Raw genomic sequence first — 16,069 nt, forward strand, 5'->3', positions numbered from 1 at the left:
TCACCCTTAACTAACATTACATTACATTACATTACAGGCATTTAGCAGACGCTCTTATCCAGAGCGACTTACACAACTTTTTTACATAGGATTTACATTGCATCCATTTATACAGCTGGATATATACTGAAGCAATGCAGGTTAAGTACCTTGCTCAAGGGTACAACGGCAGTGTCCTTACCCGGGAATCGAACCTGCGACCTTTCGGTTACAAGCCCAGTTCCTTACCCACTGTGCTACACCTCGTCCAGTTCCTTACCCACTGTGCTACACTAACCTTCAGAAGAAGCTGGTACTTGGTCAAACGTTGGACTGGTTTCAGCAAGTAGGAGTCCAAGCCTAGTTTGTGCTCAAGCTTTCTTTGACACTCCTGTACGGTTAAAGAGAGGAAGAGAGTTGAAAGTTTAATTCCATTTCCCAAAATTTTGTCACTTACTGTATAGTTATGAAAATGTGACTACTGAACTATTTTAAAAGATAAAAACGTATACAGTTCATAAATCAAAGAATGATGAAAAAGATATATAGTACAGTTACCAGTAGGTGGCACTGTTTGTTAGAATTGACTCTGACCAAATTATACACATAAAATATGTTTGACATTCAATACTACACCTGGAAGAAGGCACAGTCGGAAAATTGTCTCCATAGCAATTCAGATCGAGGCTTGTTCTGACAATACCGCTCATACACCTGGAACTGTTCTTTCTGCAAAGAAACAATAACTTCAATTGAAACTGCAAAAAAAAACAACTCACAGATACAACCATTACATAGACCCGCATTAACACATGCATCTACATGTAGATGCGCACACACACACGCACGCACACACACAGGCAGGCACACACACAAAGACACATACAATAGACACACACGCACACACACATACGCACAGATACACACACACACAGTCTCAGTTTCTCACCCTTTCCAGAAAGCACCCTCCCACTCCTTCTGGAGCATTCAGACATCCCTCCAGATCCTGCAGGAAGACCCTGTGAGCAGTGCAGAGCAGGATTTACTGCAGTGGCCTCAATGCATTACATTCGAACACTCCTGAAGCATGTGAACAGTTTAATTTAACGATGATTTTTTAAATAATCTCTCTTGCTATACTGGAGTACAAATGCACATGAAAAAGTAGAAATACATTTGCTCTGATCTAATCGTGAGCATGACTTGCCAACTCCACGCCTTCCCCATCCATCCCAAAGCAGTCAGCTGCCAAGAGACGTCAGCTTTAGATCAGCATTCACTTATAACGGCCGAACCTTCGCTGATATTCACACTGAAATAAAAACCTCCTACACAGCGATGCCCCAGTGACAGGACGGGGAAACAGTGCCCTGCGGTAGTCGAGCTTATCAGCTGAGTTTACATTCGTTCTGTTTAATCATCCCGGCTTAAAATCACTAAAGGCTAAATGATAAAAAGGGTCTAATTACCCAATATTTTTCAGAAATCATCCCATTTAGTAATTGCACTCAGTAGGGGTGAAACCCCCGCAGAGAGGACTGGTGATTAAACAGCCAGATTTAAACAAGGCTTGAGTGTTCTTCACTGGCTATATAATAAAATATCCCAGGGTGTTAAATTCCTGCTGTTAAAGTAGTTTTTGAGAGGTTACAGTGTGCTTTATGGTGTTCTAATGCAGACTGATTTAGTTATTATTGTTCTGTACTTTTGGGCTGCAAAGTCAGAGTTCTGCTTTTCAAATAAGATAAGGAATATATGTGTGTGCACATGCATGTGTGTGTGCAAGTGCATGTGTATGTGCATGTGCATGTGCATGTGCATGTGCAGGTGCAGGTGCAGGTGCAGGTGCATGTGTATGTGCATGTGCATGTGCATGTGTTGAGTGTGTGTTGAAGTGAGAGGGGCTTTCTCACCTGCTGTGGAAGTTGTAGATCTCTGGCATATTCCCAAACAGGATCTCTTGCTTGTTGCGCAGGTCAGGGGGCAAAAGCCCTGAGAGAGCAGGGTTATCCATCTCTGCCCTGTAGCCCTACAGAGTCACATGAAAGAGGAGGGTGTGGCTCAGCATGTTCACACATAAATATATGAATGACATCATAACAAAGGGGAAGTGTGCAAAACACTGACAAACTAATTCTGACGTGTTATTTTCCTGGCGGTCAAAATCATGCATCAATATTGATATTCGCAGCACAATGTGAAACAGTCACAACATATTCCAACAAATATTTACATCATAGTGAACAATCTTCAAGAAGAAAAAAATCTGTAAAATACCATTTGTGACAACGGTCAATTGTATGTTATTATATTGTGTGCTCACCAGCAACACAGACAGCAGCTCATCCACATAGATCCTCTCTGTCTCTATGAGCTCCTTAATCACGTGGCTGGAGAGATGGCAGAACAACAGGTTACTGTGATTCTAAAATGACATTCAGCCAACTGGCTGCAGGACCTGCAGGGACATTAATAAGCACAACAGAGACATACGGTATAAACACTGTTTACCGCTTCAAAAGGTCTGGGCTGTCTTCCCCCTCTGAACTGAAGGACAGAGTGCTGCGATTCTCCTCGTAGTCATGCATCACCTCTATCTGAGAGAGAGAGAGAGAGACAGAGAGACAGAGAGTGTGAGAGAGAGTAAAAAATACCCAATTCATTTATGTCCCCTTGATAGTTTAATGTAAATGTCCATATATATTTTTCTGTTTTCCTTGTTCCATTTGTTGTTGAGTGTTACTTACATTTTTTTAAATGTAGAATTTCATGCCATTACAATACATTTGTACCTTAACTTGAGAGAGAGTGAGAACAGAATAAATTATTTTCACAGGTCTTTTCCCCAGTAGGTATAAAACTCCATCCCACCCACATTTGCTGTGGTTACCATACTGTACTCTGCTATGCTCGTGAATCAGAGAATATGCAAATGACTCTTCGCTGCCAAGGATACCAGAAAGAGTGCTAGCATCCAGGCTGCTTCCAGAGGGTCAGTACATCAGCATTAACATTTCTTTGGCAAACCTCCACTGCATCCACTATACAGTAGATTTGCCACCTGGCACCTTTCTATACACCACTCTATTTGCACCTTTGGGAATGAAGGGCAGAGAGTAGAGTATCTTACCTTCCTAGCACTGGGGCCTTTCCGTGATGCTCTCTTGCCCGGGAGGGAGATGTCAAAGGAGAACTTCAACCCGGAATTGAAGTCTGGGAAAATAAAAAGACGATGCTTTTTTCCCCAAAGATAAGACAGGCACCGAATCAACACGAATGAGTTTGGGTCCAGTGAAACTCCAAAACTTCTGTGTGACTCATGTCCGGGTATGACTGTCAGCTTTCCTTTGATTGTGGTCACATGGTGTACCCTGAAAGATCAAAGCCTATCAGCAGAGCCAAGCTAATGACATCCCATATCATCACTGAAGACATTTCTTTTGATATGTTCCTCCTTGAAAAGATTTTCGTGAACATCAAATGCATGCCAGTATATACTTATCAATTTATTTGATATTTTCTGCCTCCTGGAACTTTTGGCTTCAAATGAAAGTGATGCCAACAACCCTTAGGGGGGAACTCAGGGAGAAAGAAAAGCAAGTGGAACACAAAGAAGCAGAAACCTTCTCACAAACTCAGACACACGCACACACACACACATACAGATACAGACATGCAACCAGATACACAACAGGCAGGCAGACATAATGAACACACACAAAAAAAAAAACTAATTCCCCATGGAAAAATAAAATTAAGAGGCTTTTTCAAAAAAACATGACAATACTAACTGCAAATCTGAACATAGACTGAAGGGACAGTTAGCTATGCGATCTCATTATGCCCTGAGGGGAACTCATTAATTCAGTACATAGCTGGCTGGTGTGGCTACCTCAGTGAGGTATCTGGCGCACTGTGCGTTCTGTGATACCGGCCACTGGCCCAGTCAGGACAGCTCTGGTGTCATAGGCAGGAAATCTGCTGTCAGGGGACTGAGGAGCTGTGTGTAACACAAACCTGCAAGGCCAGGTCAATAACATGGGGCCGGGAAATCATGAGCATGCTGGGAGGGACAGTGGAGGCATGGGGTCATGTGACAGCCTCTCACATGCTGGGTGGGACAGTGGAGGCATGGGGTCATGTGACAGCCTCTCTCATGCCGGGAGGGACAGTGGAGGCGTGGGGTCATGTGACAGCCTCTCGCATGCTGGCTGGGACAGTGGAGGCGTGGGGTCATGTGACAGCCTCTCACATGCTGGCTGGGACAGTGGAGGCGTGGGGTCACGTGACAGCCTCTCACATGCTGGCTGGGACAGTGGAGGCGTGGGGTCATGTGACAGCCTCTCACATGCTGGCTGGGACAGTGGAGGCGTGGGGTCACGTGACAGCCTCTCTCATGCTGGGAGGGACAGTGGAGGCATGGGGTCATGTGACAGCCTCTCTCATGCTGGGAGGGACAGTGGAGGCGTGGGGTCATGTGACAGCCTCTCACATGCTGGCTGGGACAGTGGAGGCGTGGGGTCACGTGGCACAGCCTGCTGTACTACAGAGCGTAAACACCACATGTGGAACAACCACCAGAGCTCCACTGAGGCAGGGTATCTCTAATGCATGTTATTGAGGCAGTTTATCTTTAATGTATGTTATTGAGGCAGTTTATCTTTAACATACGTTATTTGTCTCCATTTGTGTACTGAGTGTGTCCTGCATGACGGTCTGTCTCTATAACTCTCACCGTGTTTTGGGGAGAAGAGGGGGGACTTGGAGCGGGGTGGGTTCTCAGGTCGGGGGGCCACCAGCTGTATGGGGCGGACCTGCTTGTCAGCCAACTTCCGCAGGCAGGCCTGCCGGTTTTGGAGCATCCCCTGGACTGCAGTGAGCTTCTCATGGGCTGCCCCGATCTGAGCCTGGGGTTGGTGGGAAGTATTGGATAGTTTACCCGTGGCTGAGGTGTGGGATAGTTTACCTGTAGCTGAGGTGTGGGATAGTTTACCTGTAGCTGAGGTGTAGGATAGTTTACCTGTGGCTGAGGTGTTGGATAGTTTACCTGTGGCTGAGGTGTGGGATAGTTTACCTGTAGCTGAGGTGTTGGATAGTTTACCTGTAGCTGAGGTGTAGGATAGTTTACCTGTGGCTGAGGTGTGGGATAGTTTACCTGTAGCTGAGGTGTGGGATAGTTAACCTGTAGCTGAGGTGTTGGATAGTTTACCTGTAGCTGAGGTGTGGGATAGTTTACCTGTAGCTGAGGTGTGGGATAGTTTACCTGTAGCTGAGGTGTGGGATAGTTTACCTGTAGCTGAGGTGTTGGATAGTTTACCTGTAGCTGAGGTGTGGGATAGTTTACCTGTAGCTGAGGTGTGGGATAGTTAACCTGTAGCTGAGGTGTTGGATAGTTAACCTGTAGCTGAGGTGTGGGATAGTTAACCTGTAGCTGAGGTGTTGGATAGTTAACCTGTAGCTGAGGTGTTGGATAGTTTACCTGTAGCTGAGATGTAGGATAGTTTACCTGTAGCTGAGGTGTGGGATAGTTTACCTGTAGCTGAGGTGTGGGATAGTTTACCTGTAGCTGAGGTGTGGGATAGTTAACCTGTAGTTGAGGTGTGGGATAGTTAACCTGTAGCTGAGGTGTGGGATAGTTTACCTGTAGCTGAAGTGTTGGATAGTTTACCTGTAGCAGAGATGTAGGATAGTTTACCTGTAGCTGAGGTGTGGGATAGTTTACCTGTAGCTGAAGTGTTAGATAGTTTACCTGTAGCAGAGATGTAGGATAGTTTACCCATAGCTGAGGTGTGGGATAGTTTACCTGTAGCTGAGGTGTGGGATTGTTTGTCTGTGGGTGAGGTGTAGGATAGTTAACCTGTAGCTGAGGTGTGAGAATAGTTTACCTGTAGCTGTGGGGTGAGGATAGACTCAAACTCCATGCTCAGCACATCAGGACCCATGCTCAGGGGAGGAGCTGCACCCTCCTGGAAGCGCTCGATATCCTGCAGTGCAACCTTCGCCCCATCTCTGGACTGAAACTTTTCCACCAGCTGGTTGGCTAAGAGGTAGGCTGCCTCATCACACCAGCGCAGGGTCTGAGAGAGACAGACACAGACTGATCACATGACCTGTCTCCTTGAGATGAGCAGCAACAAGCAGAGAGACAGACAGACAAACTCAGTGGCTCACAGGAAGAAGGGCCTAACAAAAAAACGATATCAGAGGGAAACAGAGAAACAGCTGCCCATGGAGGCAAACTCACTGCAGTATCCATCTCACACACACAGCAACCGGAAGGAGGAACTGAAGTCATACAAGATGGTCAGTTATCTATGATGGCTTATTATGGCTCACAAACATGGCTCGCTTACAGTATGTGATGTGTCTGTGTGTAATGGTGAATTTGCATGCGTTTGTGCATGTATATGCGTGTGTGTGGGTGTGTAACAGAGAGAAAGTGCGAGAGAGACAGAGGGAGAGAGTTTGTGTGTGTAATCTGCATGTATGTGTGTAACAGAGAGAGAGAGAGAGTGAGAGCGAGAGATAGAGAGAGTGTGTATGTGTGTGTATGTGTGTGTGTGTGTGTGTAACAGAGAGAGTGTGTGTGTGTATGTGTGTCTATGTGTGTGTGTGTGTAACAGAGAGAGTGTGTGTGTGTGTGCATGTGTGTGTGTGTGTATGTGTGCGTGTAACAGAGAGAGAGAGTGTGTGTGTATGTGTGTCTATGTGTATGTGTGCGTGTAACAGAGAGAGAGAGAGTGTGTGTGTATGTGTGTCTATGTGTGTGTGCGTGTATGTAACAGAGAGAGTGTGTGTGTGTGTATGTGTGTGTGTGTGTGTAACAGAGAGTGTGTGTGTGTGTGTGTGTGTATGTGTGCGTGTGTGTAGGTGTGCGCGTAACAGAGAGAGAGAAACAGAGAGAGTGTGTGTGTGCATGTGTGTGTGTGTGTGTGTGTGTGTGTGCGTGTAACAGAGAGAGAGAGAGTGTGTGTGTATGTGTGTCTATGTGTGTGTGTGTGTGTAACAGAGAGAGTGTGTGTGAGGGTGTATGTGTGCGTGTAACAGAGAGAGAGAAACAGAGAGAGTGTGTGTGTGTGTGTGTGTGTGTGTGTGTGTGTGTGTGTGCGTGTAACAGAGAGAGAGAAACAGAGAGAGTGTGTAATCTCTGTATAGAGCACAGTGCCTGTTCCAGGCGCAGCAGCAGTTCCCTGGTTTGGGTCAGGGCGCTGCGCTTCCCCCTCAGGGCGGCGGTCAGCGTGTCGCAGGCGTGCCGGAGCTCGTTGCAGCGCTGCACGATCAGCGCCATGGCGTAGTGGTGGTTCGCTGCCAGCTGGTGCCCGTGCAGGATGATGATCTGGGCACGCCCCATCTCCTCCTGCCAACGGGACCGAGATTAGGCCGGCTGACCACAGCAGGCCACACAGGCGTCCCAGACGTAACACCGCACACGAAAAACTATGTATTAATATATGAGTACACTACGCACCACTGCATATACAGTACTACAGGAATCACACACACCACGCTTCTCAACAGAATAGGAGCCCCAGCCCTGGCCCTGGAACAGCACAAGGTCTGCTGGTTTTTCAATTCCTCAGAAAAAAAAAACCAATACATTTAGACTCAATAAACGGGTAAGGGGTGAGGTAACTGTAATCAGTTGTTTTAATTGATTGAATAAGTATTGAGTAAAGACCAGCAGGCCCTGTGGGAAATTATGTATAATTCATCATTTTCAAGTACGGTATTTTATAAAAAAAATTTCCCCTTGAAGATTGTTCACTATGATGTAAATATTTGTTGGAATATGGTAAGAGCTTTTGACATCTTTCAGGGAATCCTGGAGACTGAAGACTAAAGAGTTGTATTTACCATGCCATTACACAGAGTACAGTGGTGACACACAAAACTGGTAGTAGGGTGCAGCATAATCTACTGTGAGTGTGAGGACCAGAGGACACGCTCACAGACCTGCGCTTGACCATCCAGACCATCAAGCTCTCTGATCATCTGTTCCATCTGGGCCACAGTGTCTCCTGAAACCGCGATCTCCTGCTCCTGGGCTGACAGCTTTTCTAGCGTGGACTCCATCTGTACATAGAAACTAAGTGTGAGAATACTCAGAGCACTGCACTCAGCCATGGTCTGTTCATCCAGACCCTCGCCACAGATTTGACAAACACAGAAAGGATCACACATGTGGTGCAATTACATTATTGCAGTGTGTCTGAAACTAGGGGTTGGGACCCAAAAGGGGTTGCAGAAGTGTATGAGGTGGGTCCCAAAATGAGCTTGTAGTCCACTAGGCTTTGCTAGTATGTGTATTTGACGGGTCCCTGAAAGGTTCTAAATTTCCCATTTGGGTCGCAATATTAAAAAGTATTTGGGTCCCGACATTAGAGAGTTTAAGAACCAGTGCATTATTGCATTATAATTATTTATAATTATATGCAGCCAGGCCTGCAGTTTCAGCCATGCAGTAGGACCTGGAGTACTGTACCTCATGGAAGCTGCACTCGTATCTCAGCAGCTGCAGATACTGCTGCAGTTTCAGGTGATGCTTCTCAAAGAAGCCATCGAAGGCCATCTCCATGTCCCGCAGCTGACCCAGTAACCTGACACACACAGAGGAGAGCCTCAGCTTGATAAATATGCCCTGATAACAGTCTGTTACAGGCAATGTAGTCAAGATAGAATCAGGAAATGTATTCATAATCAAATACGTAATCTCTGTGTGCATTGCTATATACAGTATACACGTGTGTGTGTGTGTTATAACATTATGCCATGAATACAGCAGACATATGAAGTCAGGAAACAGTTTATTTTCTTGTTATAATTTCTGGAGAAGATCTGGCTCCTATAAAAGGTGGCTCTTGACCATAGTTCACTGTGCATGTATGTATATTGAGTTGCGACAGGCTTGGTGTACCTCTGCACTGTCTCCCATTCCTGGCTCACATTCCAGTGTTTTCCAGAATGTTCTTCTATCCCAGAAGCCTCCAGGTTTGAGAGCAAGTGATGTGCCTCCCTCATCACTGACCTGATGTCATCCTGCAATGACATCACTGTTACATCACACAAGTGACAAATATGTCAAAGGCAAGACTGTACAAAACAAAGTAGAAATCGAGCTTACTTGGATGTGCTTCCATCACACAGAACAAGCATGTGACTATTGATTAATATGAATTATTATTCATTAATTATGATTAATAGTACATTATTATTAAAACAATATTATTATTACACAATATTACATTACTGTGTAATATTAGATCATTGATAGATATTACTCTATAAAAAGTAATAAGCATGCACCTTCAGTTTCCTATACTTGTCAGTGTGAGACATGAGGAGAAATTCGATGGCGGTCCCCTCCTCAGGCAGATCGGTTTCTGCCAGCTCAGTGCCAAAGGCTTGTAGCATCTGGGCTATCTCCTTCACAGTCACTGCAAAGCTCTCAATGGCCTGCAGGGGGCGACAGAGAAACAGACGATGACAGAGCACAGGACAGATAGGCTGATAACATCAGCAGTGTGGCCATCAGATTTTATGGTTACGGCTAGGGCTAGCATCTGGTAAAGCCAGAATTCTTGCACGGACACCGCTATCAGACTCCGGTCACTCTACCGCCAGTGGTACGTACTGTGCGCAGGACAATCCAGCTGCTGTGGCAATACTCCAGCGTACCGCCAAACTCTGGGGTCAGCTGGTTCTCATCAATATAGCGCAGCAAGTCTGTGACAGAGCTGAGCATCACCACCTGGGAGAGAGGAGACAGAACAGAACATGTAAACCAGTTACCACTAATCTTTAAAGGTCAGAACAGAGTACCATCATCCCTCACATGTGCTGTGCACCAGTAGAATCATGAACCCCTTTAATATGCTTCTGTAAAATATAAACCAAACAAATTAATAACTCTCAGTATTGTTCCACATGGCCCACTGTGCATGCTGGCTTTGTTTCTACCTGGATTTTAATTCAATCTTTTCAAACAAATTTATAGTGGCAGTCTCCAACTAAGCTCAGTTACTACTTTAATAATTAATTAATAAACACCCTTTAACAATCAGTTGATTGAAAAACCCCTTACTCCTAATTAAATGGAACACGACCTGTATTACTAATTTTATGAAGGTCCAAAATTTTTTAAATGTAAAATTAAAATAAAAAAATATAATAGACATTGCTATTTTGACCCTCATTACTAGCACTAACACAGTTCTATGAGTATGAACATATGCTTTTGTAGGTCCAGGAGACATACATATGGCCTGCAAGGTGATTCTCACAGTAAGCACAGTAAGCATGCACTCATTAACTGATGAACTGATGAATTCATTACTGGCATCTTCAGCATGAAGTCCTCCTGGCTGAAGCGGAAGCCCAGGTCGGTGACGGCTCGCTGGAAGAAGCTGATGGGCCGCAGCACCAGGACCAGGTGGAGGGTCCCAGGGAAGGAGGCCTGGGGAGAGAGAGGGGGCCCCAAATCACCAGACTGCAAGGCATACGTGAACATCACCTCTCCCCCTGCAGCCCAGAACAATCTGTTCAGGTACAGAGCTACAAGCAGTGAGGGTGTGCAGCAATGCAGAGCTTGGATAAGAATATATATGCACAAGTATCAGAAAGGTGTTGAAAGGGATTGCATGGCTATTCTTGTATGCATGTAGTAAGCATTATGGGAACTCATAAACTATAAAGTGTAGACTGTCTGTGCAGTATACAGTATGCAGTGGGTGGGAAATCACTATATTTTTGTACAGTAATCCACATCAGACTACAGTGGAAGTACAGTGAAGCGAAAACTGCCCTCTGCGTTCAAATAGAGGATGAACTGCATTCGACCGTACACCAATTCTACACGGGGCACAAACGTGGAAAAACGTCATCATTGTATATCTTTGAAACAACAAAGACTTGAAGACAACCTTATACAAAAAGAGGAGGCGCAAATTATTTCATTATAAAATCCGTAATTGTTTCGACTCAGTCACTCAAATCAATTTAAATTTTAGCGTTACTAAAATACTTCGTAGCCTACCTACTTCCTAATTGCATGATTGATGGTACAGTGTACAATTACGAAAGGTTAAAACGTAGATGCGTCAGTGTCATCTTTTTGGCAGTTGCCAAACATGCTTACTTTTGGATATAGAACCGTTAAATATTATAAAGGTTTTTTTTAGGTAGCCTGTGTGTCCTCGGCCAGCTGTTTTTGGACGAATGTGACATTGAATTGTCCTATCTTGTCCCGCTCCCATTTACCGTTGGCACGGCAATTTTCCTTCTGTTCCAACCCGGATTTTTTATTTTTTTTAATCGCACTCTAACTATAATAGATCAATCTGGCGGAATCGCATGACTAAGCGGAATGCTCCTCACGGATCTGCAGTAATGTAGCTACAAGCCTGTGCTACCGGCTTTGTGCTATGCCGCATTTCCCTGCCCGTCTTAACTTGCGAAGAACTCTTTTGCACTTAAATAATCTCAATGCAAGGTACCTTACCGTTGTCCTCCGCTTCCTGGGAATTCCTCGGGGCGAATTAGCGTCCGACATCGTCTCTGATTTCCCCTTCGAGGCTTTATTTCCCACCTTCGTTTTCGTCTACCCCATCCTGCCTCCACCTGCCTGTGCCACCCTGTTTCCTCCTCCGGCTGCAGGACTGGGCGCAGCGTCGAACGATGCTGCGCCCACGGCTGGCAGCGCCGTCTGCAACACGGCTCGCGCGCTAGATTCCTTTCTCTCCCCAAAGAATTATCACGATTTACAAACCGTAATGGATAGTAATGATTTGACCAGATGCATATTCCAGAGAGCACTAAGTGCTCTACATGCACGTTCTTACTTCCGAAATGCACGGCGCGCTCGTGTTCTCTACAGACTACAACACAGAGGGAACTATACCTGCAGTGCTGAGCTCTGATTGACAAATTCCATCTTAACTTTATTTTTACCTGAGGCAGTTGTACACATTTTTACTGAATTTCAGAGACTGTTCGTAAAACACAGCACTTAGATACGCTTGTTTTCGTAGCACATTTAGGGCATCGCGTTTTGTGAATAATAGTCGAGTCTGCATACAGTAGGCTAGTCATCATAGTAGTGACGTCATCAGCACCTCCAGCAGTCTACTTGCTATATAGCGAACCGCTATCGAACACGGTTACACATACCTAGACACTGATTATATTCATATTGTAAAGAACGTAGGGGTTTAGATTTTCACATTAAGTGGCTAAGACAAATGACGCAACGAAGCGTTGTCAGTTTAAGGACCATGGACAGTACCAAGACAGATTAAAAATCAGGCAGCGGAGTAACTTCTTCCCAGAAACTTTTAAAGGAAAAATGTTTTTGTAATTAAGCATTTACAGAAAATCATTATTTCATTGTAAAATGATCATGCTTGCCCTGGAGATATTTAACCAATTCAATCCAATAAACAAAGAACAGTAAATGTTCTTTGGACGTCTATCATGACCATACGTGAAATACAGTGAAACCGCGCGGAGGCTCACCGCAATTCTTGCCAGTGCCGTTTTAATGGAGGCCCATGTGTCCAATCTCCGGTCCAGAATGATGATGAACTTAACACCGGGCTGCCACGTTCTGAGCACAGTGAGGACAACACAGCTTTATTAGATAATAGTGTTTGACTTGGTCTGTATTTAATGTGGTATTTCCTGCTGATTTGACAGCAGTTGCATCATAACTTACCACAGTCAAAACGCGCTACACGCTACCTAGTAACTCTAATTCATTGTCATTTCCCCCAACTTTTAAAAAGACTTAAAAAATGTCAAATGTTGAAATACAGTACATTGCACCTGCCTCTGTAATTATAAGATAATTGCACAGGTATTAGGGCTACTTAATGTGAAGTGGGGCGAGCAGTAATAATCTCAGATTGCTCAAATATAAAGTAAAGAATGCTATTTGTTTTGACAGAGACTTTGAGAATAATCATGTCACACCTAGCTTCTTTCTCTTTTACAGAAAGCTTCGTTTGAGCTACAAGCGGAGTAATACAGCACAGATAACTGCTCTGGGTTATTATGAGGGGTTTGAGTCTGGGGGAAACAGAGTACTGAAGCTTGAAACAATCTGTGTTCAGAATTCATAACCTAGTGAAGGGATGTACTGCAATGCAGAGAGAGAGAGAGAGTCAGTGAGCTAAAGAGAATGAGTAGACCCGAGAGAGAGAGGGAAGAGAGAGACGGGGATGTTGGTATGTAACAGAGAAAAATATGAGCAAGGTACGGGTGGGTCACATACCGTGGAATCAAAGTGAGGTACGTTAAGACTTTAGCTAAAGCCTCTTCTGGAATGTCGCTGAAATCGGAGCACTCTGGGAGGGTGATAACCACACTAGACTCCTCCCCCCGGCCCCCTGGCAACAAAAAAAAATCAAAAGTCTTCAGAAAAATCATACATATCTACCACATTTTACCGCTATTATTTAATTTGTGGTTATGATAACAAAATTAATGTCCAATAGATTACGCATTACTGATCTAAAGACAGGAGAGTGATATTACAGGCTAAATTGCTTTAGTGTCCTGAAACATAATTTATCTCCCAATTTGATCAATGATTCTCCTTTTCAATACAGAATAAAATGTCCATACATGCAAAAAAAATATCTTGAGCACCTTGCAATATCAAAGTTAAGAGACTCATTTAATTCTAAAACCTTTGACAAGTAGCTTGTAAAAAATGTGATAGAAAATGACTAAAATGAGAATATATGAATGAAGGTCTATACTGAACAGGCATCTGGGAAAAGTTCAACCAAACAACCAGACGAATATCATGTAATAGCTTACTGGCAGAGCCATATAATGACTGGTAATTTTCAGGCTAGGGAATGAACAGATTTGACCAAGAGATTAATTATGAGATTGGTCAAAATGGTTCTAAAATTATTGAGGCCAATAATGAAGAGGAAGAGCATGGAGGAAAATAATTTAGAATTTAATAACTTTATTGAACAAACTTTATTGTCTGTTTAACCTTGACAGTAGCAAAGCAGGAACAACATGGTTGCGTTTCATCTCAGAAACACACCCTCCTCATAATCAGGAGGACGGGGTGTAGCACAGTGGGTAAGGAACTGGGCTTGTAACCGAAAGGTTGCAGGTTCGATTCCCGGGTAAGGACACTGCCGTTGTACCCTTGAGCAAGGTACTTAACCTGCATTGCTTCAGTATATATCCAGCTGTATAAATGGATACAATGTAAAAAAAAAATAAATAAATAAATAAATTTTAAAAAAATGCTATGTAAAAAGTTGTGTAAGTCGCTCTGGATAAGAGCGTCTCCTAAATGCCTGTAATGTAATCACTCGCCAAAATGGAAGGGAAAAAGAAATAGAGTCATTTAGCCTACACCGGAATACTCCAGTGAAAGACGACATATTGACCTGGTATGTATGCGCCCTGCACAGGCTCTCTGTGTTAAGCACTCTAGAACACTACAGCACGTGCAGGCAATTTGTCCATCTGCAGTCACGGGTGAACGGGCCTGCTATCGACCCTCACAGAGCCACAGCCTCTCTAGCGTCCAGAGGAAGAAGAAATGAAGATGCCGTGTGCTCTGCAGCATTTGGCATGGACTGGAATGAACTCAGAAGAGGAGAGTAATTTCACGGCAGTGGAGGAAACCACGTATCTGCATCTGTATTCCGCAAGCATACCCCGAAGGAGCCCTTAAGCCATCCACGTCATGTGGACATGGCACACTGGGAAGGCCTTTTCTTTTTTGTGGTTTAAATAACAAATCAACTTGGACCCTAACATAATCACAGCATACCGTAGCTCTATCACAGGAAACAGAAGAAGACAGAGCGGCATAATTGACATGTCAAATAAGTTTGAATGTGTGAAATTAAAGATACTAAAACACAATTGATCATAATGCCCCACCGTCGATACGGTGTGGATGGAAGTAAACAGCTCTTACCTGACAGGAAGGCCACCTGCTTCTCAATGTAGCCACCCACCTCCTTTACACTGATAGGGACCGTTACCCCTGAAGAAGGAATAAGCGCAAAGAGAGGAGGAGGAAGATTAGCAGGGTCCTCACATTTACTCACACTTTCACAACAGATAAAGCGGATAGGACTGGAAGGACAGGAAGAGATTAAGGTATTAAAATGTTTTAAAGGATTTAACAAAATTAAGCAAAACAAATATGAGAGGGAGTTAAACCCAAAGCAGGACCCAACCCAGGACTGCAGCCAGAACTCTGGGAACTTTCACTTTTCTGACCGCAGCTGGACAATGAGCACAAACGACAGCGTGTAACTGCAGTGTGGCCACTGCGTAGCAGGGAGCGTGGAACAGGGTCACATCCCCACACTTTTACATGCACAGCCCCAATCCCCTCCTCTCACACCCTGAGCCAGACCAGCCCCGAGACCACAGCCCTCCTTACCCACAATCCTCCTGGGCCATCAAGACCACGCAGCTGCAACAGCTCAGTCACCAGAGGCAGCTAGCACTTGCGCGCTGTATTTCATATATAAAATGGATTTCCCAGCCACTTTGTGTATAGTTTACACCCATGTTAAACTGTAAAGGAATATATTTCTCTTCCATTTTGATTTTACTTTATAGCCTACAGCCTACCTTTTATTGGTATGTTGTGTTTTGTAACAAGATACATGCCAGTGTGTTTTGGCCCATCGCTGGCAGTCACCCATATCACCTTACTGGTAGTTTCACATAGACACTCTCAGTCTTATCCTGAGTCTTTATGTGGCCAAGGAAGGAGAACCTGCTCCAGACATCTGATCCCACGTTTCACCCATTGAGCCACTGAGCCTTTACACGCCCTCGACTCAGCATTAATATATCATAGCACAGCAGAGCATAGTGTGACTTTCTTGTTAAAAGAAGAGTCAGTCCTGGTAACTATCATTTTGCTGTGTTTCATATGATTGAAAATAGATAGCAAAGATGTATGGTGAATAGGGTGAGTCAGAGGTTTTAAAATAACAAATCAATAAGCACCAGCTCTGTTCTTCCTCCTTCAAAACAAAAGCTGGTTAGAAAATAACCAACAGTGCCCTCTAGCTGTGGAACTTGGGACATAGCA

At 44.3% G+C, this 16,069-nt stretch overlaps 1 protein-coding gene across 6 annotated transcripts in view; it reads right to left on the reverse strand.

Moving 5' to 3' along the window:
• The window catches only part of mcf2a (MCF.2 cell line derived transforming sequence a), a 29,830-nt gene that overhangs the window by 8,571 nt on the left and 5,190 nt on the right, over nt 1-16,069 (reverse strand). For 4 of the 6 annotated variants that reach the window (XM_064329181.1, XM_064329180.1, XM_064329179.1 and 1 more), the window contains exons 2-20: nt 14,933-15,001; nt 13,247-13,361; nt 12,490-12,580; nt 10,313-10,432; nt 9,611-9,727; nt 9,283-9,432; nt 8,894-9,015; nt 8,462-8,576; nt 7,933-8,052; nt 7,145-7,336; nt 5,865-6,056; nt 4,715-4,886; nt 3,110-3,192; nt 2,491-2,576; nt 2,303-2,369; nt 1,893-2,008; nt 929-998; nt 616-708; nt 278-370 (exon numbers count right to left, since the gene is read on the reverse strand). In XM_064329181.1, the coding sequence (XP_064185251.1) occupies nt 278-370; nt 616-708; nt 929-998; nt 1,893-2,008; nt 2,303-2,369; nt 2,491-2,576; nt 3,110-3,192; nt 4,715-4,886; nt 5,865-6,056; nt 7,145-7,336; nt 7,933-8,052; nt 8,462-8,576; nt 8,894-9,015; nt 9,283-9,432; nt 9,611-9,727; nt 10,313-10,432; nt 12,490-12,580; nt 13,247-13,361; nt 14,933-15,001 (2,183 nt within the window). Of the gene's footprint in view, nt 1-277; nt 371-615; nt 709-928; nt 999-1,892; nt 2,009-2,302; nt 2,370-2,490; nt 2,577-3,109; nt 3,193-4,714; nt 4,887-5,864; nt 6,057-7,144; nt 7,337-7,932; nt 8,053-8,461; nt 8,577-8,893; nt 9,016-9,282; nt 9,433-9,610; nt 9,728-10,312; nt 10,433-11,476; nt 12,398-12,489; nt 12,581-13,246; nt 13,362-14,932; nt 15,002-16,069 lie in introns of those variants that run through there. The other 2 variants (XM_064329182.1, XM_064329183.1) reach the window with 2 other exon arrangements.

Source organism: Anguilla rostrata, chromosome 3, assembly GCF_018555375.3.
Source record: "Anguilla rostrata isolate EN2019 chromosome 3, ASM1855537v3, whole genome shotgun sequence".
Classification (NCBI taxonomy): Eukaryota; Metazoa; Chordata; class Actinopteri; order Anguilliformes; family Anguillidae; genus Anguilla; species Anguilla rostrata.